We start from the raw sequence: 25,448 nt of genomic DNA, 5'->3' as shown, positions 1-25,448 counted from the left end.
TGTTTAGAAGTAAGTAGCAACTTGGTGAACTAGTAGTTGAAACGTGTGTAATATGGTTTACTCATAAATGTAGCATTGTCTTTGATTAAAAAAAAAAAAGTTAATGTGCAGTAATATATGAATTGTCATCTCATATCTGAAACAGAATTTCAATTATCATTTTCACAAAATCCTCCCAAAACAACAATTATTATCACTATGGTTTTAGAATAATCCACATAAGTGACTTAACACGTTTGTATTTTTCCTAGAGAGTTTGTTTGTTTGTTTGAAGTATAGCACAAAGCTACACAATTGGCTATCAGTGCTCTGCCCACAACTGGTATCGAAACTCGGTTTCTAGCGTTCTAAGTCCACAGATATACCGCTGTGCCACTGGGGGGCCTTTCCAGAGAGAGAAAAAAAAACGATAATTATATATTTGTGGCACCAAGAATTCAAAAGTGTTCAAACTTATTTTCAGCAGATGATGAAAGGATTAGAGATTAGAAATAAAAAACTTTTTTGGAAATAATTTTTGTAAGCAAAATAATTAATAACTTACTTTGGGGGGGGGGGGGTTATTAGGTTATAGAAACCAGGTGGTTTTGCCTAACAACAAAATTATCAAAGCAAAGAACTTTTATGAACTTTTTTTAAACTGTATTCAAGAACAACTTTCATCAAAAAGTAAAGAGTTTAGGGTTGTTTTTTATTGACTTAATGCATACTCCTGAAAGACTAATTGAAGAACTTAAATGATTTCTTTCTTCCTTCAGATATGGATTATTTTTATTGTAATGAAATTCATGCAATAGTTGGTTTCTCTATAAAAATTTGTTATGAACTAGTGAACTCTTAAAGTCTTGCTGGAGGTGCTTACACAACCCAGTTTCAGCCATGATGTATTTGCTTGGAGTTGATCTTGTCAAACAAAATACATCTTCTGACACCAGATTTTTGCTGATGACAGTAGATTTTAAACATATCCATCTGTCCACCTGAATCTTTAATAAGTTTTGTGCTTTTGAAATGGCTAAGAACAAATCTTTGAAATAATATGTGTGTGGTTGGTGAGTGATTACATAGAGAGAGAGAGAGATTAAAAAAACAGATCTTGACACATTCATTTCCTTTTGTGATTTTTTTATCAATCATAATCAAGAATCAGAACTATTATTTAGAGCACATGAGAGAGAGTATAATAAAATGCATCAGAATTTAAAATGATCCTTCAGAGTTAAGTCTCTTTAATTTGAATACTTGTTCATAATTCAAAAGAGCTAGTTTCTTACAATTCACACAGCTGAATACCTTTTGATTTAAGATATGTGGTAAAACAAATTATAAATAGTAATAGACTGTAGTAAAAAAATATACTTATGCAGAGTTGTGTAACGTATTTCATTTTCTTTAGTTCACTATATCTTAGGAAGTAGTGTAATTAAGCCTCTGGATATGGAATTTAGAGGGGTGTTTTTCTTTTTATTCTTTTATATTTATAAAAACACTTCTTACATTTGTATAAGCAATCAATAATTTGTTTGATTAAGATCAGATTTTAACTGGTAAATTGTAATAGCTCTTTGAAGTGTAAAGTTTATTCTTCAAGGCACAATGAACATTTCTGAAAGTTGCACTTTCTGGTTCCCTGCTGCATACTCTTGAGATGCTGAATGATGTAAGGCTATTTTATTAAGCAGGACTTCAAATGTTTTTGTGTAAGCACAAACAGCAGGTTGTTGATCGTACACTGCTTTGTCCATAATAGAGGCAGAAAAGAGGATATATGATAAAAGAGTGCTGAGAAGATCATTTAAGTTACAAGGTTGTACCATTTGCATTTTTACGTTTGATAAAACTTTTAGTGTTTTATAACGGTTATTTTTGGCACAATTTTCATTTACTAATAATTGAAATAATTGATACTTGTAATTTCTTTCTTTAACTTGTTACAACTGAAAATGTGGATAATTATTCATTCATGATATTAGAAAAACATATATGTTGAAGAAGTCAATTTAACACAGAGATATGATACCCTATAACCAGAGCACTTTCATGAGGCCCTCCTTTCAAAATAGCTCTGGTTAAAGGGTAGCGTATCTATGTGATAATTCTTCATTGTTACGAAGTGATGAAATTTCATTCACATACATATATATATATTTTTTTTTCAAAGGTAGAAGTGCTCTTTTCATCTGGGTTGAGACAGCATAAGGTCAACAATTTGTTGTTTATCTGTATGTTTAAGACAACATCTGAAACTAATTATTCTCTCTAATAACACTATAACAATTAGTAGGATGTTGAGCCAACAAGAGTAGAGTTCAGAACTGTGCCTCCAAAGACAGGTCTAAATATGTTAAAGCTTAATATACTGTACAGATCTATTCTCATTGTTGACCAGTAAGCTGTTGAGATCTAAGCTCATTGTTGACCAGTTAACTAATAAACTACCACATAAAATTTTATTAAGGTTTAACCTTTATTACTAGATAAGTTATTATCTTGATAATTTGGTTTGTCAGACAGTTTATTAGGTTACATTCAATAAGTTATTCAGGATTCATAAAACATGTTTGAAAATATGAAATGCGTGGCTTTGTTTCCAAAATTTCTTATGTTTTATGTACTTTAAATTTGTGTTTCATCACTCTTGCATTAAATGTTTGGATCAACATGATCAGTCACAGCTACTGGTCCCTGATAGGACAAATTGTTTATCAATATACTAAGATAGCACAAAATAGTCAGTGTAAGAGTCATTCATACAGTACAGTAATTCAGTATTGAATTTTTCTTAGTGTCTACAAATAATTGATGAGCATAGTGCAAGTTGTACTTATACTTGGTAATACTTAGCAAGTTCATTCTTAATCCATAAACTTAGAGAAATAATCAGATTGAAGGGACTTAGTAACTGGATTTTATTTAACTTTTTCATGAGCCCAGCAAGGTAGCACCTAGAAGAACAATAAGCATGCTAAGAACCTGGTTACATTCCAACAGCAGGTGGTTGTTTCCACAGTGATTAATGATTAAGAACAGAGACAGGTGTTTACAGAGTGTACTTTGCAGACCTTGAGATGAAGGCCAATCATTAGCCAAGCTTTACACTGTTTCCACGCTTATGAGGTACCTTGCATAGGGAAGCCTTTATTAAACTTCCTTTGGTCTCAGGTGTTGTTAAAAGTGAAACTAGCAGTTTTTCTCAAGACAGATATATTGGTTGAACTTGTGCTAATCAAGTTTTGTTCATAAAGAATCAATGCACTTAAAACATATGGTATTATTAAGTAAGTTAAACAAATCATCAAACTGTTGAAATAAGTCTTCCCTCGGTTGACATAATGAGGCAAAAATTGTCAAAACTTTTGCATGCCCATAATGACATATAGTACAGAATTTTATATGCACAAATGAAAATAGTTCTTGCCTTAACTGTTTTCAGTTACCTATTTTACATTCAAATCATCATTGTTCCTACTCTTTTTATGCAAACATAAAACAAATAAAAAAACTACTTTCATTTTTGAATTTTTTCAAAACTCTGTATTTTGAAGCACAGCTACAGGCTGTTACTAATAACATGAGTCATGTGCACCAAGTTTCAAAAGTGATTCTGATACATGTAGATAACAATTTGTATGCTATTACAAGTGAGCGATGTATTGTATGATGGAAGCTTTATAAACATAAAATTAAAATAACAGATAATCACAAAATATGTGCAGCTTAGATCTGTAATAAGCAATAAATCACCTGCTTTTGTTTTTGGGGTTTTTTACATACCCACTTAAAAATTTTATGTACCCTAGACATGTCAGTAAGTATCATTGCTTTATCACTGCATATGGATGCTTTAAGTGGAAATTAAAATTCCAATAAGTTAGCCATTTCACAGTTGGAAACAGATTGAACATGTTTTGTGTACATTTAAATAGCTTACAGGTGTAAACAAATCAGAAGTAAAACTTTTATAGATAACTACGTTTCTCAGATGTAAATGTGTGTTTCATTAATACTTGGAAATAAAAATGCTTTTGAATAAAGTGATGGTTTTACTGAAGTGATGCTTAGGTTTTGTGTACTAACATTTTATTTTTAGAACTTGTGACATTTTAGAAATTATGTCACAATTGTTTTTCTACAATTACAGTCATAGTTTTGAGAACTAACTTAAAATTAACCTTAGTGTTTGGTTATTTGTGTTTTATTGTACATTCAGAGATCTACTCACAGTAGGCAGTGTGGCCCAGCACTAGAGCAAGATATCTGGCACTCTTAGTTTTGATTAAGTACACATATGATAGAAATGAAAACTCTGAATTTCTTCATAAAGTTTAATGTAACTTGCTATATATATAATTTTTGCTTCTTTAAACTTAGTTCTATATTACCAACCTATAAATGCTGAAATCATGGGAAGAACTTTGTACATTGTTTGATTATGTATCTACTTGTGCTTATTACAGTAGTAACATACTCTTTGCAACAATCAGAACAAATATATTGCTCAGATATTTCTTACTTTGATCAACAAAAAACTTGTTCTTTTGCTGGTTACCAACATTATCATATACAATTTTTATTTAAGAATTAATTTGGTTTTTGTTCATTCATTGTCATACCAAACCAGTCTCCTTCAGCCCTGCAGCAACATCTGATGTTACAGCTTTAGTTCATTTTGTGGGATTTGTTATTGTGTCATTTGAATTCTTAAGTGAAGGACACATATTGGATAATTTTTTTCTTTTATTTAATGATTTCTGTAAAAGTTGTAAAAAAAATCATATAATACTTAAATCAGATCATTAACTGGTATTAACGTTCAAATTTTGTTTTCTTTCACATGATTCCAATTTATATGCCACCTTGTTATATATTTTTTTTTTTCACTGGTTGATTAATAACATTTAATCAGACAAGAATATCTCTTTTCTTCAAGGAACAGGCAACACCAGTAGTGATGGAACCTATAAACCTTCATTTCTCACAGATCAGGAACTGAAACACCTTATTTTAGAAGTAAGTAAATTTTCTTTTTATGTGGATGATTTGGATTTAAAATATTCACCCAACTAATGCAAGCCACAATAGATAAATATTTTAAGTCACATTTTTTAAAAATCTGTTTACATGATAATGAAATGTTTAGAAATAAGTTTATCCTCTTTTACAATACACATAACCAAAAGTAAACTGTCTTGTTGTAAAAACAACTAGTAGTTATGATCTAAAGTCAACATGTATTAATTTTAGCTCATTTGTGAGGAAGCAAAATTTAAAAATAAACAAGTAAATCAATTTATGTTTTTATCCATTATCTTAAGTAATATAACTCTTTATCTGCATTGGTCTTTCATGCATTATTCCAGCAAAACAAAATCAAATACTCCTATATTTTAAGAAAACATTCTAAAGCACATCTCCCGTTAATTTTGTTACCGCTATCTTTATCATAAAATGATTTATAAATACCTAAATAACACCTTTGTATTTGACAATTGAAAAAATTAACTCCTTGAATGAAATAAAATAAAATTAATATACATAAAACTTTTACAACCCCACTGATACTTCTTGGATAAAAATAGATTGCCAAATTTCATTAATCAAAATGTTGTTATTTATTGCTTTTGCTAGGTATAAAGTATTTAACTACATTCTTGAGAAATTATTCTGACATTACCTGATATATTGATCAAACATAGACATTCCTGGCTATTCCAGCTTTCTTTGTTATCCATGTTCCTGAAATATTGTTCAAGCATTACTTGATATATTGATCAAATAAAGAGATTCCTGGTTATTCCAGCTTTCCTTGTTATCCATGTCCCTGAAATATTGTTCAGGCATTACTTGATGTACTTATCAAATAAAGACATTCCTAGTTTTTCCAGCTTTCCTTGTTATCCATGTCCCTGAAATATTGTTCAGGCATTATTTGATGTATTTATCAAAGATATTCCTGGTTTTCCAGTTTTCCTTGTTATTCATGTCCCTGAAATATTCTTCAGGCATTACTTGATATTATTTGATTGATATATTGATCAAATAAAGACATTCCTGGTTATTCCAGCTTTCCTTCTTTTCCATGTCCCTGAAATATTGTTCAGGCATTACTTGATATATTGATCAAACTAAGACATTTCTGGTTATTCCAGCATTACTTGATACATTGATCAAATAAAGACATTCCTGGTTATTCTAGTTTTCCTTGAAATATTGTTCAGGCATTACTTGATGCATTGATCAAAGTGAGTTTAATGTATAAAATACAGACTCCAGCATTTCTTGTCAGCTGCTTTTCTAATTTTTTCCAACAAAGTGTAAACCTTACCAATTGCTGCATCTGTGATTTATTATTTTAGTAAATTAACAAATATTATCAATCTTTTTGCTTTTTCTCTAACTTTCATTTCATTTCTAATTTATTTTTCAACATTACAAACTATCAATTTTCAAAGTGCTTTAATTGTTAACTTTATGTTTAATATATTCATAAAAAAAATTACAAAATTGTGCTAATATCCAGAAAATGCTTTGGACATACATATATATTACTCTGGATGACTTCTAGAATTATGTCATAGTTTATGATGGGTGATATGTGTGTTTGTATCTTTCCCCTACAGCAAATATATATTTTTAACTTAGTTGCAATTATATATCAAGGCATATTCTTAATGGTCTTGTATTACTTTTGATCTTATAAACTTCATCCATGTTTTATATTAATCAGCATCATTATATCGATGCATTTTAGTTATTTTTGATTCAGGATTATTTAAAGCTATCAGTCTATATATGTTATCGTTTATTTTATCTGATGAGTGTTTTTGCTTTGTCTCATGTATTAATCATTTAACTTGCTACAGATGTTACAAACTGACAAACATCTTGTTTTTTTTTAGATCTGCTGTATCTGATTGTGTTATAAGTTTAAATCTATCAGTATCTAAATAAACATTATTCAGCTTGAAATTACATATTCTTTTATTTATTACATATTCTTTTTCTGGGTTTTGTTTGATAATCATCTCCTCCATATTTGATTAGGAAAACTGTTGAGAATTGTTGTTTGCAATTTGATTTAAACATACTATAGACAGTTTCTTTTTTCCTTTTTGTTCCAACACTGTTATCTTACTTAGTTCTAAGAAATTTCAGGCAATTGAGATTTATTATTACTGATTATTTAATTAGGTTTTTAGAATGGTATTGGAAGAACTGTTGAGAATTATATTCTGGGATTATCCAGGGAATTCTCTTTTTCATTACTGTTATTTCTTTGCTCGAACATAAACTCTAAGAATATAACAATTTGTATTCCAATGATCCATTAGATTGGAATAGTATTATCATTTACGAGCCTTGAATCTATTAATTTAAAGTCAGATTAAAAGAATTAAGAATTTTATTAAAAGCAAATAATCCTGTAGTTTGTTTGAGAATATCCAGATTTTGCTTGTTTGTACCACACAATTATATATTATAGGGGCACAACATATAAATATTGTCCATATTGGTTTTATGCTTGGATTAAAGTGTGATTGATTAGATTTAGTACAAAAATAATGAAAAATAAATAACAAATATTACGTATATTTATCATTCAAGTTTTATTTTCATTTTATCAACCTTTGTTTTTATGAATATTCTAAATAAAAAGTAATCTAGTGCCAAAATAATATATCATTCTAGAGTTCTGGTTAACCAGCTAGTCAGATATTGCAAATTTCTGTGGTATATTTTCTTGTTTTTGAATGTGGTACAAAAATCTTAAGTTAAAAGACTTACTTATTTTAAGTCAAAATTTAAGTAACAAAGAAAAACAAATGTACAGATCAAATTAGTGCAGTATAAATTCTTTTTTTGCTGAGCCATCAGGATGAAATTTTGTATTAATCACTTGTATACTAATTTGTTATGGTTTTTATGTTTCTTCTACATTTAATAGGCCTACAGTAGAATCAAACTCTGATAAAGTGGTTAATCAGTTAACTAAGAGTAAGAGCACATTATGCCAATCTCCCTTTGTCTTTCCCAGGGGAGCTCTAGGGAGTACATGTCAGGTTTAGTGGCAATTGGTCCAACAGTTTGCAAATTGTAAGTGAAAACATACATACACAGAGCCCTCTTTCAAATAACCATGACTTAGATAACTATTGATTACTGTCTACCTTAGCTTTATCAATATTGTATGTCATTAGTTTCTTCCCATTTTAATGTTTATCATAGATTAAATATGTTTTATGTGTTTTGAGTGTAGGCTGCTGATGGTTTCCTGTTTGTGGCTGCATGTGACACAGGAAAAGTTATATATGTTTCTGATTCAGTGACTCCTGTTCTCAATCAATCACAAGTAAGCCTAGTTCTAATAGTATCTGTCATAAGTTTCAGATATGTAATTATTGCCAAAATCATATCATTAAAACCTGTAGAATTATACAGTTGCCACTGAAATATTCTAAGGTACCTGTAAAAATATTTTAAAAAGTTGCAATATAACCTAAGTAGATAATGTAATTGAAGGAATATTGTGGGAAAATATCCACACATAGCAGAATTTTAGTATTACTGTCAACAAGTTATAAGGTATACCATTATTCCAAAATGCACTTCTTGGTAACTTGTATTTATTGTTATTGTTACTGTTTTATCATTCATTAAAAAGTTGTTGTTTATTAGAGTCCTGATTATAATTGTTACTGGTATATAAATTGTATGTTCTATCGGCAGAATGCATTTCTTTAAAATAAGTTGTTTAAGAATATGATAAACACATCAAATAATTGATTGAATTACTTTTCCTTCAGACAAATTGGTTGAACTCAAGTTTGTATGATTTGATCCATCCTGATGACCTTGATAAAGTACGAGAACAGCTTTCAACACAGGAGTCTCCTAATTCTGGACGTATTTTGGATCTCAAAAGTAGGTTATTTTTTTCTGTTCTTTTGATTGGATGGTGGTTGTTATATTCTCACAAGCATGAATTATAGTAACCATGATAGTAGTATTCAGTAGAAAGACTGCTATCACAGTAAATAATAGGTGATTTTTATCTCTAGAAAAATTGTTTTTATGTTTAGTATTATGCATTGATCTAATTATGAAGAATTAAATGTTCTTTATTGATTTGCACAGTTATGTATTTAATTATGAAATGCATAAAAGCAAGTATTATAACAAATCAACATAACACAGAACATCGGGACCATATGAATGGATTATTTTCAGCATGGCCAGGTGGTTAGGGCGTTCAACTCGCAATCTGCAGGTCGTCACACCAAACATGCTCATCCTTTCAGCCATAGGGGTGTTATAATGTGATGGTCAATTTCACTATTCTTTGATAAAAGAGTAGCCAAAAAGTTGGTGGTGGGTGGTGATGACTAGTTTCCTTCCCTCTAGTCTTACGCTGCTAAATTAGGGATGGCTAGCGCATATAGCCCTCTTGTAGTTTTTTGTGAAATTCAAACAAACAAACAATTTTCAACCACTGCTGAAAGTTCATGTCCATGCCTAAGTTCAATTAAAAATTGTATTATATTATTTACTGAGCAGTAGAAACATTAAAAAGCACAAGATAATGATTATCAAAATTATTATTCTTTTAATAAAAGGTACAGTGGAGATTTTTTTTTCATATACTATTGAATTATTTTTTATAACATTGTTTTTTCTTCTTCTTCTTCTTCTTCTTAATTTTGTTGGATTGTGAATTTTCCAAAATTTCATTGTAAAAATATTACTTGAAACAACCAAACACACATGTTCACAACCCAACAAGAAATTCACTGAATGCAAAAGATAAGTCAATTTTTTCTTGGTGAGTTGTACAAAAACTTATAGCATACTTCCATGTAGTCCATAACCACAATTTTTTTTATTCAATGTATTACCCTTTGAAAAGTTTTGGTTGCATTGTTTTCTTCAAGCAAGCAATTAACATGAAATTAAACTTCAAAGTGCAACAAAAGTTTTAGATGTGATGAATGTGTGAAGAAAGGTAACTTGTGCATCAGTGTTTTTGCTTTTATTTTTGAAACAACTACAGTTTAACACACATTGATAATGATATGTTATTAAGAATTTGAGATTTTAAGTAAATACTTGTTAAAAAAACAGAAATAAATGTATCTCAGATTACAAAAGCTTTGTTACTGTTTCAAAGTAATTGAAGTATATAGTCATGTAATGTGTTTGTTCAATGAGAAAGGTTATAACTCAAGTTATAAATAATAGATTAAGATGTATGTAGTCGTGTAATGTGTTTGTTCAATGTGAAAGATTATAACTCAAGTTAGAAATAATAGATTATGATGCATGTAGTCATGTAATGTGTTTGTTCAATGTGTAAGGTTATAACTCAAGTTAGAAATAATAGATTAAGATGTATGTAGTCATGTAATGTGTTTGTTCAATGTGTAAGGTTATAACTCAAGTTATTAATAGATTAAGATGTATGTAGTATTGTAATGTGTTTGTTCAATGTGAAAGGTTATAACTCAAGTTATAAATAATAGATTAAGATGTATGTAGTCATGTAATGTGTTTGTTCAATGTGAAAGATTATAACTCAAGTTATAAATAATAGATTAAGATGTATGTAGTCGTGTAATGTGTTTGTTCAATTTGAAAAATTATAACTCAAGTTATAAATAATAGATTATGATGTTACTTGTACTTTCTCTTTCTTACAGCTGGTACAGTCAAGAAAGAAGGACATCAATGTGAGTAGTACTCTTAAAAGATTCTGAAGTAATTTGTAAACATTTTTCATCTAAGTATATAGAAAAGGAAGTTCTTATTTTTGTTCAATGCTTTTATTAATTTTAGATATAATAATTATAATTAGCATTTCTCTCACTGGTAGTATCAACAGCTTTTATCATGATACTTTTCATTTCATGACTTTTGGATCAGTTTTAATAAGGAAAATATATTATGAAGAAATTATTTTAAGGTTCAAAATATGTGTATAAATATTATCCAGACAACAAATAGGATATATACCTATAAGGTATGTTTGTTCAAATAGGGTTATGAATCCATTATTCAGATTACTACAAAATGTTCTTAGAAAAATATTAAATGATTTAGAAAAAGCAACAACAAGTTGATTAACCGAGCAAGGATGGAGTACAAGAATACATTTAGTTATTGTGAATAAAATTTGTTTAAGCTGTCAAGGAACCCATAATGTAAAGATATAAGAATATAAAAACCAAAAACAGTAAGTAATATGGGATAAATTTTTTAATTAAATTTAAAACTTTATTATGATCAGAAAGATGTGACTATAATGAATCTAAAAATATTTGGTTATGTAAGTTCTAGATGTATTTTACAATAGAATTATAAAAGTTATAATGAAAGAAAAATCTGAAAGAAAGAAAATCATATCAAGCCAACTTAAGTTACTATCATTAGCTCCATAGAATTGGGTTTATTAGAATTTTAAAAGCTTCACATGCATGTTATTTAGCTGTGAAAAAATGCTAAACTTTAGATTAATGATATGTGAGTGAACTAAGTTAATGATATATGAGTGAAACCTTAACAAAAAAACTACATTTGAAGTTTGTTGCTTCCAGTCATATTAAATCAACCAAGCTATAACAATAATCCTTGCTGGGTCAAGCAAAAAGTTTTTGTTTTGTATTTCTTAACTCACAAGTCCTGTTAATCTCAGAACTCAGATTTTATTCATGCGAGTGATTAATAACATTAAGCTTTTCAAATGAAGCTTTATAAATGCCTTGTCGATTTTTATTTACTCTGACAGATGGAAGTCTTGTTTATTTGCAACTATACTTCGTAACATGTTCATATTCCATTTGGTAGACTGATTCTTTCTATTTTTACAGTACTTTAATTGCATGTTTCATAGAGTGTCTTTATTTGAAATCAATACTGACCTTGTGTTTTGAGAAAATTCTTTCACTTACAAATTTTTGTAATGTTGGATGGTTTGATGAGAAGTTTGGCCCTACATTTGTGTGTGATGGCTGATAATTATCACACCACAGAAGAATATTTTGTTGTTAATCCTGATTCTGTAGTGAAGAGAAAAGCTAGTCTTATTGATATATCCCAGATGGTCTTTGAAATTTAACAGAAAATTTCCATTAAGTCTCCAAATTACTTAAACAAGGCTAAAGTGCAAGACATTTATCAGATGTTGACAGTGTAGTTTTTTTTTTGTACTTTGTGCTTGTACATGAAGAAAGAGAATTTTGTTATTGGATCTGTTTCGTACTACATTTAATGCTTGATCTGTTATTGTTTATTTGATGTTAGACAGTCCAATATCTTTTTAGTATCTCATTTTCTCTCAGTGAATCAATTATATTTAAATTCTTAAATATGTTTAATTGGCTTTATTAAGAGTTATAAAAAAATTGTTCTATTTCTTATTGTAGCCAAAAATGCTTATAGCAGGACTATTTTTTTTCTGTACTAATTGATTTTGCATTTTTGTGATTGTATTATTATACTATGTATCGTTTATATATGTTTCTAATTTAATTTTTTCAGAGTCTTCCAAGATAATCACTAGAGGAATATCATTAGTTGTCATAAATAAGAATACTTGTGAATTTAGTCATGCAGAACTAGATAATTATTGAAAAATCTATTGAAGATCCATATGTAAGGGTAGACTGATGTACAGTTACTTGGAATATGACAGTTATACTTACATCATAGTAATTTTGTTTTTTTTTGTACACCAATTAGCTTCAATGCGGCTGTGCATGGGATCTCGACGAGGGTTTATTTGTCGAATGAAAATTGGAAATATCCAACCAGAAGCCATGGCATCTAGCCACCTACATCGCATCAGACAACGTAATAGTCTTGGACCATCCAGTGATGGGCATGCTTATGCTGTAGTACATTGTACAGGCTACATCAAGAACTGGCCTCCTTCAGGTGTGTGTGTGTGGTGTTGAATATTGTTATTTATACAGACAAAATCTTGAGTTTAGATAAGGTGACAAGCAGATTAGGGTACCTATTAAGAAGAAATGCTGGTATGTTAAACTACTCTATCCATAAATATTATTTTAAAAAATTGTGCTATTAACCATGCATAAGCATGAAATTAAAACAGAAATACAATCCTGGTATAAAAACGTGTCAAATGTTATTCACCAATAAACTGTGTTAACACCAGTTAAATATTTGTAGTTTGGAATTTACATGTCCCCAAGCTCTGTAATGTATATATAGAAAAGTTAAGGTGATTCCTTACATACCAATTAACCTTCTACTGTTTGATGGATGTTCATATCAAAGTCACTCAGAGTGCATACTTTTAAGTAAAGTTTTAACTCAAAAATATTTAATTCCATATCAACAGTTATTTTTACTTCGAAATATTCCAGAATTTATTCTTATCACTACATAATACTTAACTAGATTATTCCATACTTAAAAAATTTTCAAATGTTCAAACATTTATTTCCGTTAGGCTTACGGGTGTTTAAATCATAATATTAAACATTTTTTGTAGGTTTTAGCATTTTCAGTTAACTTAACCTTTGTTTTATTTTTCTGTAGTTTCTGTTTGTCTAATTGTGAACTTATTAGTTGAATTTACAATTATTGTACTACTTAGAGAGATCTTGAGAATTTTGACTGGTTTTTGCCTTTGGAAAGGGGTAAAGATTAAAGCCAGTAATTTATCAGAAGGGGAAAGTGCTAAGCTTTAATGCTTTGTAACTTATATTACAATAGTGCTGTGTGTAATTTAGTTGAAAAGGGTGAGGCTGGGTGTTGTCAAAGGTACTAAAACAACCTCAAGACAAAGTTTGAAATACTTCCCAAATAACCCATTTCAAACTAGTGAGCACCTTTAAGGTGTCAAGTGCACTCCTGTATATCGAAACTTGAGTAAAGATACTAATTTGAACTCTATGTCAACAATTCTTTACTCAAAACTATTTTAGAATTGATATTTTGTAATGTTTATTTCGTATAAATCACAAAGAAAAATATATAAAATGTTTGGGTTTCCATTTTTATACAGCTTTAAGAAGGAATAAAGCACTTATTTATTGTTTTTATAATTTCTCTGCCCATCATAAAGCATAAGCTTCTATTTGCTAAGAAACTATCATCACTTGAGAATACAATTAAATTGTTTCTCTCATGACTTTCCTTCTCTGTGTGAATATTTATTATTACAGGCCTTTGATTAAATTCACATGTTGTGGAATAATAAAAGTGTGACACAACTACTAAAGAAGAACAGCTTTGAAAATAGCTGCATTTTTGACCATATTTAATACGGTAAATCATACTGGCATAAAAACTCGGAAGGAAGAAAAGTAAAATTAATTTAACTTTCAGTTAATGTGATAACAAATAATAATATATAAATATATATATAGAATCATGCTTCAGAAGTCATAAACAAAACAACAAAAGTATTTTGTAAAATGTTAATAATTTCAACATTTTTATAGATTTTACAATTTACTTTTGTTTAATAAAATATCAAAACAGATATTTTACTGAAAATTTCAAGTTCATATTACACCTCAAAATAGCATTTGACATAGCAAGATGTATAGCTAGTGACATTACTGGTCATTCTACTGACTATAGTACTATAGGTGAAACTCACCACTTTACACGATTTTGCCTGGTCTCATGACACTCTTTTTGGATTGTATTATTTTGAAATGACCAGCTAATAAGAAACCATCTAGTTTCATCTAATTGTTTACATTTACTGGTAGAACTGTATACCCGTTTTAAATTTTTATCAACAGGGTAATTAGCAATAAGTGTAGTTTAAATATAGTGAAAATTCTTGAAAGTGACTACTGGTAAAGTTTAGGTTTTGTAAAACAAATATATTTTTAATTCATTTTGGGTAAACTCTTACATTCAAGTATTATTGGTATCATTGGTAATTTTCCCAAAAATATTAATATCTGTTTTTAGTGGTAAATCAGAGGTAAATAGCTTGAGATGTGTGTGTATATATATAGTTTTACTAGAGTGTAATAATAGTACATTAGTTAATGTAACTGTTACAAGGTTGTTATTTTCAGGTGTACAGATTGATCGCATTGACCCTGAAGATTCCCACAACAACAGCCACTGTTGCTTGGTTGCCATAGGTCGACTGCAAGTCACTAGCACCCCAAACCCCAATGATCTGATGGGTTCTAACTCGTCCAATGAATTCATTTCTCGACACAGTATGGATGGAAAATTTACTTTTGTTGATCAGCGGTAAACTTTCATATTTTGTAAACTTCTTCTTGTAAGTAAACTTGTATATATAAACTCCTCTTCCATAATAGCACATCATCAATTTTTCAAGCTGGTGTAATTGATTTTATGTTAGAATAAATAATAACATTGAAATTTCCAATACTAATTTCATCAATGAAGAAATAAGTAGAGTGAATAAGTTACACTACTATTTTAAGAACTGTTGTATAATACATGAGTAGTAAAGGTGGATTTTTAATATAAACCCCATAGTAGATGTAGATGGTGATCTCGGAGAATATACATTATTTAATGCTAAAGGTGTCTTAACAGGATATTTTGACATCAGATTTCCTTCTTTTTTTTTCACAGTGTGCAAGGAGTTCTTGGATACCAGCCACAAGAACTTTTAGGGAAAACTTGCTTTGATTTTTTTCATCCTGAGGACCAGACTCATATGAAGGAGAGTTTTGAACAAGGTAGCATAAAATACATTAATGACATTTTGAATCTTTTTTTCTTTTTCTAGATTTCAGGTTCATGTAACATTTACCATAATCTGTTACATTCATTTTTCAGCCATTACTGGTTTGTTAACATAAAAAGTATACATTATTATAACAGTTTGTGATCACAGAGGGTTAATCACATTTCGTATGAATGATATTCCAGCAGGTTTTCTGATGCTCTGAGAAATACTTTTTCTACCATCAGCTGTATTTAATATGATGGTCTCAATTATACATTATTGTGTGACAGTTTTTTTAATAACATGCTTTTTTGAAGAATGGTAAGGTCAGTCTTAGCAACATATCTTAACAAACTTTCCACATGCCCACCACAGTATGTAGTTGTTTTTTTACATAACCCAAGTGCACAGTAATTCACGGGTATTGAGTCAAATGCTCTCACATGTAGTTTAGAGAGGATGATATCATGAGCACTGGTTTCATTCTTCATAGTTTGTAGAAATTTTGTTGCTTAATGCTATATCATGGTAATATAATGTAAGAATTTCATCTTGCATAATTAACATTTTTACATTTTCATAAAAGCATCTAGTACATATTTGCTTTAGTGTGTATTTTGTTCCCATTGTATAAGAAACTTGCAGTATTCCCATTGTATAAGAAACTTGTAGTAAACATAGAAATGAAGAAAAACTTTCTTTACTTTCTCTCTACTTTATTTGAAAGACCTTATTGCCTCATGGTCAGTAGCAGATTGCCTGTATCTTGTTGCAGTCATTAAAGGTCTCATCCAGTACCAGTGGTGAAAGAAACTTCAGTCTCTTGCATGCAAGATATTTTCCATAAATAATTCTGCAGCTTGTTTTTCTCTCACCAGTATGTCTGGGGAACAGCTTGCACACTTATGATATATGTATTTTTACAAGAGCAAGATCTTTATAAATTATCTTGTGTGCAGCTAACTGGAATATGTACAATGTGATATCATTCACTTTCTGAAGTGGGAGGTATGAAGGGCTAGTCTTCAAACTTTGGTAACGGTAGCTACATGTTGTAGTATGCTGGTTAGATGGTTTATGAATGTTTAATGCTTACTGCATCATAAAGTGTAATCTTTAAAATGATATGCCATGGGTTTTGTTCTTCTGCTATACATTATCTTTCCTTGGAAGGGCTGTGACTTATTGCCCAAGTCTTACCCAGGTAGAATTGCACTGTCAGTAGGTTAAGAATTCTACATGATCAAAATATATAGAGGTGCTAAGTGTGACCCATTATGCTATGGCTAACATGGCAACACACCATGATGTTAATGGAAGTATACAAACTACCTGTTTAAGACTGGTTACAGGATGTACTTCAGCCACCCATTCAAAACCCATTTAATCCTCACAAGTCTTAACAGCATTGCACAACACCAACATCTCTTGCAAGAAAAATCCTTCACTAGGATCTTGAAGTGTTAAGACCATACAGGCCATCATCAAGCAACTTTCTTCTTCAGTTAAGATGATCCAGTTCCACAACAATTCTTTAGATACCGAACATGGAGGGGCATGCCTAAAGACATCTGAGGAGAGACAGTCATGGGTGGACAGGTGCTATATAGCCTTCACTGAGATAATTTTTTAACCACTAGGATTTGTGGAATCAGCCTAGGTAGAAAATATAGAGATTAGACAGAGAATGAAGCAGAAAAATCCCATCAGCACTTATTTGAAAATCACGTGGATGGTCACCTTTCATCATAGCCACAGATTGTCCTTACATCAAAGTTGCCAAAAGAGCTGGTTGGGTAGTAAGTGCTGTAAATAGACAATTCAATCAATATAGTATTTCAACAAACTCACAGATAGTACTGCATAAAATTCAAAGAGGTTGGTTCCCAGATGGATAGTAGAAGGCAATGCGACTGCATGGTAAGACCATCACCTGGATTATATATCAGGCCACGTAGGGGTAAAAATAAATGAAGAAGCTGAGAAGCTCACAAGGGAAGACTCTATATCAAATCCAACACACAGCTGGTAGTGGAATATAGAACTTTTCTGGACTACTAAGATGAAAGCAACAACCATGGAAGGACTTCATTGACATTTAAAAGGATTGAGACTACTAGAAAAAGAAAAAACAGAACCATATGATGTAGCTAGGAAAAGCAAAAGATGGGGGAATCAGTAGAATAATATACATCCAGTAGGCCACTGGTGACATCAGAAAAGTAACTTTTTTTTTACTCATGTGATGCAACCAGTCTCCACTTTAAAGGTCAGCACTACCCCTTAGATTGTCAACTAGTTCTTGACTGAACACATAGTGTATTTAAATTAAGTTTATGCCAATAGATAAGATTTATGTCTAATTAACTTTAAACATAAATGAATCATGTGAATTTAAGTTTCTTCATATGTTTTTTTCAGTGCTGAAACTGAAGGGTCAGGTGATGTCTGTCATGTACCGTTTTCGTGGGAAAAGTAACGAGTGGATGTGGCTTCGTACCAGTAGCTTTGCATTCCTTAATCCATACACTAATGATGTAGAGTATATAGTATGCACCAACACTTCTGCCAAGTAAGACTTGTTCTTAATATGATGTTCATACTGATGTTGTACATTAACTTTATGTGCATCTAGATTACTTATTTTGCTTTAACACCAGTAATATTGCACAATGTGTATGTGTAAATTTATTCAAAATTTAATCACTGTTCTCATTCCTTTTACAAAAATATCGTGTAGTGCATACCTTTATTCCATGTATGACCCAGTGACCTCAGCTGGCTGTTGGCTGGACGTGTATGCCAGATTGTCTTATTTATATATACTGATGAAAAAGTTCTCATAAGCAGCTCAGTTCAGTGATTTGTTTTCCTGGAAATGTTGTATGAAACAATATTGTTATTATACATTCTGACTGTTTGAACACTTCAATGTGGAAATGAAAACTAGTATAATAGTTTTCATAGTTTTTGTTATAGCTTCAATGCCACATATATATATATATATATATATATGTATCTATTTTAAAAAACAAAAAATAGGAAACATGTAGCCTTAACCAGTTAAATTTGTAAATAAAAACCCATCACTGGACTTAAGTAAAACTTAGTTGTTATGTTAAAAGAAACTTCAGCATGTACATTCTGATTCAAATAGAACTCTGTTTGGCTAATAATAAAGTTAAATCATCAGCTTGTTTCTCTAAAGAAGTTTAGTTATAATTTTTTTTCTATATCAGAAGTCTACACCACCAGCAACCTGATGTGACTGGCCCAAGAAATGAGCAGGGCCCAACTAGTGCAGCATCAGCAGTTAGCAGTGATCCTTCTATGAATCAGTATCCTGGCCATTCAGTACCACCTGGTGGCCTAATGCCATCACAAGGCAAGCCTGAAGGTCTTGACTACAGTATGCAACGTTCAGGGGAAGTTTATCCCATGATTCCAAGAGCACATATGCAAGGTATAGAAAGATACAGTACTTCTACTTTGCCACTTTTTGAAGCTTTTTAGTGTTGACATTTGGCTACTGTTCATTTTTTAGATAATAATATACATTTTTGGCCATATTTAGTAAAATACATGGGAGCATTGAAACGTGGTGGAGATAAAAAAAAATTTTTTAATATAATTCTCAATTACCAAAATAAAAAAATTATGAATATATGCTTGCTTCAGAATTCATATATGAAACTTCAGAAGTATTTTATAAAATGTTAATAATTTCAACATTTTTATAGATTTTACAATTTAAGTTTGTTAAAAACATATTTTACTGGAATCTTCAAATTGATATTATACCTGAAAGCAGCATTTGACACATAGGAAAGTGTATAGCCAGTGACATTATTTGTCATTCAACTGAATCTAGCACTGTAGGTGAAATTCACTACTTGAACTGATCTTGTTAAGCCTGGTCCTTATGACACTCTTTTTGGGTCTTATTATGAAATGGCCAGCAATAAGAGGCAAGTTATATTTACTAGGTACAACTGTCTGTTGTTTTAAATTTTTATCAACGTGGTAATTATCAATAAACAAGGTTTAAATATAGTGAAAAAATGCCCAAGAAATTAAAATAGACAAATAGACACAAATTGTAGAAAATAAGTTTCTGTTTTTAGAACAGATTATGATGATACTAATCATGGGTGTGCATAAACTTTAGAATAGTGGAATATTTGTAACTAATATTTTTTGTTTAATTACTCCCCTACGTGGTCTGATTCTTATGTGATGATTTTTGTGATATGTATAAATCATATAACAAAACATGATTTAATACCATGCTTAGGGATATTGACAATTACCACATTTAAGCCACTATAGCTAATCAATAGGCACAAGTGTACTTCATTCCATTGTCTAATTTTAACCAAACCAATAAAAGAAATTCAGGTAACTAGGATCAAATTTTCCAAAATTTTCATTACCAATTTCCTCCTTTTTTATCATTTTCTGTTCCCATTTCTGTATATATATATATACGCAGACACACACATACATAATTTGTAAGAGGCTTTGTGATTTTTTATCATTGAAATTTTACTCAATAGGTTCACAAGGAATGCAGGATCGGCGTCCAGGATCTGGACAACCTGTATATGGAAATTATGATCCATCCTCTCAACCTCATTCGAGCATGAACTATCCAAGTACCAGCTTGGCAGGAGGAATAGCTCAACCTTCTTCTGGTGGTGGTGGAGTGTTATCTCGTATGGGCAAGCAATCTCCAGCAACTTCAGGCTCTCCTCCCCAGTCAGCCTGGACACATCGACATGTAGTTCAGGTAAAATTTATCCCTGATTTTCCTCTCAGTTAGTAAAACATATTTTCTGCCACATAGTATTGGGCTTTTTCATATATCAGGATCCTATTATACAACTCAAAATTTGCTAGAGACCACTTTTCAAAGTTGATATAGCAAATAATGAATAACTAGTAACCAACTGATAGCTGTGAACTTTTTTTATGTGTTCACAATTATAATTTATAATCACTTTTCCCAAGGTGTCTTTACATAACTCAACATGGAAGAAGATATTCTTCAAATGGTTTAATGACAGACTTAAATTGTTCAGAAAAAAAGAAAGTCTTGTTAATAGCTAGTATGACCTTCAAAAGCATAGACCATTACCTAATATTGTCAGTACCTGCTCCAGATGAGCTTCTGGTTTTGATAACTAGGACAGATGGTCATATTCCTCCCCAACAGTGTTGCCCTGCTCATGAAGAGTCACGTAATGAACAGGGTTAATTAAAACAGTGTGATGAAAAAGTCCCAGATATGCCTGACTGGATTCACATTTGGAGCAGGCCACTCCATACAGACAGTTGTTTCCTTCTGTAGAAACTTCTCCATGACCAAAGCACAATGTGGGTGATACTGTGTCACGTAAGAGCAAAGTTGACACAAATGGTATTCATGTACAGCTTTATGTAAATGTGTAGGACCTCATCCCTGTACTGCACAGCTATCAAAGAGCCATCTCAGGTTACAGTGTTGCTATTGAAGCTGATGCTGTCCCAAACTATGTGGGGCCCATCAACCTAATGGTCAGGTTCAGCTATATTATCTGGTACTAACTCTTCAAAGGTTTTCTCCACATATGATGGTCTGTAAATTTAAGACATAACCTAGTCTCATCTGTGAGGGGCACTGATATTTCAAGTGTAATCTTGATGGTCTTTGTTGTGGTACTAAATAAGTGGAATCTTAATACAAGTTTTCCCTGACCATAATCTAGCTTTCTTGAGTGTACTATAGAGAGTTTGAGTCAGTACAAGAACTTGAGATGTTTTAAAACAGCTGTGATGAGCTTGTATGGTCAGAAACTATATTTTATGAGTTTGTTACTTCATTTGGCAACATACATCCCATCACTTTACACACTCATGAATTCTGTTTTTAATCCAAGCATGGGTAACAACACTTTTTCTCATACCTAAGGCATAAGAAAGACAGTAGTGAGACTAAGGCCACAGTATAATTCCTCCAGATTTAAGTACATATTCTGACACATATTTGGGCCATAACAGAGCAGAATGTGAGTATTGGATATAACATAACTGTAATGTCTTGTCAGGCACACTGTGCTACTGTATATTGAGAGTAGAAAATGAAAACAACACGTTTTGGTATAATAAAAGGAAAGGTTTTTATGAGTTGTTTCAGCTGACTCAATTTGGTAGCACAGTTACCATCATCAGGGTTGTGATGATGATGATAATTTTGGTATCAAAATTAGCTGAAATAAATAATAAATATGTTATCTTTTATTTTACCAAAAAGTTTCATTCTTGTTTTTTACCGTTAATATAACATAACTTCCTGCTTAATAAGAGGATAAATTTCAAATTATTTTTTCAATAGAAATTACTACAAGTTACACCTTTTATGTTGAAGCCAATGCTCCTTGTCAACATCTACAAAACAAATTATTTAAAATTAAGAATACTAAATATTTATTTTTGGTGTGTAAACTAGGTCTTATTATAACAAGAATTTTATATATGTTTTCATTGGCTATTATAATTCTCTTTTGTAATAGTTTTTTAAGCTATAATAACATAGTTATTTTGTCACAGTTAACTAAAATGAATGTTACTAGAGTTGTGTTGTTATCTTTCCAATAGCCTGGCTCAGAGACCTTCAGTCAAGGATTTGCCCAAATGAGTCCACCTTCTCGTAGTCCATCTGGACCAACTTATACTCAGCTGAGCTCAGCTCCTGGGTCAAGAGGTGAGAAATTAACTAAATTAAAATCTTAGGTTGTAAACTTTTATGATTGTCATCTATTTTATGTGAAACCAGCAAGTTTCATCTCCTTGATCAAGAGATGAGGAATTACCTGACTGAAAAGTTTTAGTTTTGTTCTGTTATGATTCTCCTATATCATATATGAAATCAAAAAGTTTCCACTCCTTGGTCAAATAAAGAGAAACTACTCAACTTTTTGGATGCTTTTAAGTTGCTTTTTTAGGGCCTGGCATGGACTGGTAATTGGGGCACTCGACTCGCAATCTGAGGGTCGCGGGTTCAACTACCTTGTCACATTGAACATACTTCCCATTCATCTGTGTGTGTGGGGGGGGTGTTATAATGTTACAGTAAATCCCACTATTCATTGGTAAAAGAGTAGCCGAAGTGTTGGTGTTGAGTAGCTGCCTTTCTTTCAGTCTGTAACTACTAAATTAGAGATGGCTAGCACAGATATTCCTCGTGTTGCTTTGTGCAAAATTCAAAGCAGTTGCTTTTTTGTGGAATCTTTTGTGATTATTTAGTAACCTCATCTACACAGCTCATCATACTATTTACTTTTTATTGTTCTTAATATCTTTATTAATTTCTACTAGAGTTCCGTACATTTTATGTTTATAAACAACATAGAAAAAAGTAAGATGCAATCCTTTTCGTAACCATTGGCATAGTGATACTTGTTGGATTTTGGTCTGTTCTAATAGTATAAGTTGCCAATCAAACATTTTTCAAAATATGAATCAAGCCTTATGATATTAAATTTTAAATTATTTACATTAAATAGATTCTTGTGTTTTTCACTTATAAAAGCTTCAAATATTAATTAGTTTTATCCAGCATGTGGTAATCTTGACATTAAGGTTTGGTTTTACGCCGTACACAATATTTATGCATAGTCTTTTGTTCGTGTCAGTTCCTAAAATCAATGAGACTGCTATAGTAGATAGTTATTTACTTCTCCCTAAGAGGATATGGTTCAATGCTGTTCTTTTTTCTTTCCTTTGTTTTTTTGCAGTATTGGCACAAACTTTTATAATTTCTTATTGGATTAAATTTTCTGTAACTTTTAGAATATTATAAGTTGTAGCAAACACTAACTAATGACTATTTCAAACATTCTGTTTATGTAATATATTTATCTTGTACGATAAGCAGTTACGTACTTGTTCATTGTCCTTTTCAGAGATTTGTGTGAAAGTATATATTAGAATCCAGTTTTTCCCCTCTATCATTTTATCGTTGTATGATGTAACTGAATTTGGTTTTAATTGTTTAAAAACTACTTAGTGAATGTTAAAAAAATTCTCGTGTAGTATGTCTTCTTTGTTTACAGTTTCACATATATATGCAATTAACTCTTTTTAGAAGGCTTCATACATTCCTGTATGGGTTTGGTTGCTTGGATTACTATTATTTTTTGTTTATTAATCACCAAAACAATATTTTTTTTGTTTTTTTATAAGTTGGGTACATTCTTAAAGTGAACTGTAAAAATGTTTTATTTTCTTATCTCTAAAACAGTAGGAATGTGGACACAGTGGCAGGGTGGTGCACCTTCAGAAACACCTGTGTCCTCCACAGGAGGAAGCCATGCACCAGGACCTGGTAGTGGCAGTGGTGCCCCACAACAACAGGAATTGACTGATATGTTACAGATGTTAGATCAGTCAGGAACTGCTACATTTGAAGATCTTTCCATGTTTAATACTTTCTCAGAGTGACTTTTTGGTCATGTATCGTATCATTCTCCACAACATGCTAAATTTATCTACAACAGGAATGGTTGTGCAGCTGAACAATGAGGCGTGTGTTCTCTTGAAGTTTGTACCATCCCCTTCCTATGATAAGGTTGCCTCTGTTTAAGAGAAGCCACACTAAATCATCATATCTGCATATATGATATCATAATGTAAATAGCTCATCATTTTTAGCTGAGTCCTTTGGAAAAGTGCATTTAAATCGAAAATTCAATTTAAATATTTTGAAACGTACTCACTGTGTTTTTGCAATGTAGAATTTAGAAGGTGAAATTTCTTTCATTTCTTTTTCATGGCTTAGAATTTATTAATATTATTTTTCAAGGAATAATAATCCTGATATAATAACTTTGAGGTCCATAAAAATAGTGTGAAATGGTAACTATACACACACACACACATTATACCTGATGGTACTTATTACAAGAAACCACACTCCTTTTGATAATTAAAAAAAAAAATCAGCAGCATAAGTTTCTGTTACACATCTATAATCATTCAGCAATATGTAGCTCAAACAGTTAAAAGATTTCTCAGTCAATCTCTCACTCTCCTAGTGTGTTTTTTATGTAAAAAGGTAAATACTAGAGTAGTGTTAATGAATTCGTTACTATTAATTAATTTTGAAAGAAAAACTTGTCTAGGTATATATTTGTCAAAGGGCTTTAGCTGAGGTGTAGTTTTTAACTTCAAAATATATTTTTTAAAAGCAACTGTTTTTAACAATATTTTAATTTTAAGAAAGTAAGTGTAAACTAATAATATAATCAGTAAGCTGTCCTACTTTGTTCAAAAGCATTTTGCACTTTAAATTATCTTTAAAGAAGCCTCAACTTAGTTTTAATAAAATTTCATAAACATAGCTTTCTGATTTTAGGTACCTTTAGTCACCTATTTAAATATTTTTACTTTTATAAATTAGTTATCCTAAATTTGCCCTGCGAAATGTGTGAAATTCTTAAAAGGTAAAACATATTAGATCATTTCAAAATTATAATTTTTAAGTGAATTTTATTTTCACACTGTCACTGGTGGATTTAGACCAGTTGGGGGTCTGAGGCAGTAGAATATCATTTGGGCCTCCCCTAATATATATACAAGTGCATACAATACATAAAAATGTCTTTTTGTTGGTAGGCCTCCAAGTAGTTGGGGCCCTGGTTCAGCTATTCCTTCTGCTCCACCCTTAATATGGCCCTGCACACCATTATAAAGTAAAAAAAATTCGATCCAAAGT

The 25,448-nt window shown here is 30.9% G+C and overlaps 1 protein-coding gene across 1 annotated transcript in view; it reads left to right on the top strand.

Annotated features, from left to right (window-relative positions):
* LOC106460913 (aryl hydrocarbon receptor nuclear translocator homolog) overlaps positions 1 to 25,442 on the top strand; it is a 153,594-nt gene extending 128,152 nt beyond the window's left edge. Inside the window, 13 exon segments of the mRNA XM_022387718.1 lie at positions 4,937 to 5,010; positions 8,258 to 8,350; positions 8,805 to 8,922; positions 10,695 to 10,724; positions 12,733 to 12,927; positions 15,060 to 15,243; positions 15,598 to 15,704; positions 18,116 to 18,266; positions 18,934 to 19,157; positions 20,251 to 20,483; positions 22,331 to 22,436; positions 23,976 to 24,157; positions 24,159 to 25,442. Of these exon segments, the coding sequence (XP_022243426.1) occupies positions 4,937 to 5,010; positions 8,258 to 8,350; positions 8,805 to 8,922; positions 10,695 to 10,724; positions 12,733 to 12,927; positions 15,060 to 15,243; positions 15,598 to 15,704; positions 18,116 to 18,266; positions 18,934 to 19,157; positions 20,251 to 20,483; positions 22,331 to 22,436; positions 23,976 to 24,157; positions 24,159 to 24,317 (1,856 nt within the window). The 3' untranslated portion in view covers positions 24,318 to 25,442.
* The last annotated feature ends 6 nt before the right edge of the window (positions 25,443 to 25,448 follow it).

This window comes from Limulus polyphemus, unplaced genomic scaffold (genome assembly GCF_000517525.1).
Source record: "Limulus polyphemus unplaced genomic scaffold, Limulus_polyphemus-2.1.2 Scaffold861, whole genome shotgun sequence".
Taxonomy (NCBI): domain Eukaryota; kingdom Metazoa; phylum Arthropoda; class Merostomata; order Xiphosura; family Limulidae; genus Limulus; species Limulus polyphemus.
This window is presented reverse-complemented; position numbering and strand designations above follow the sequence as displayed.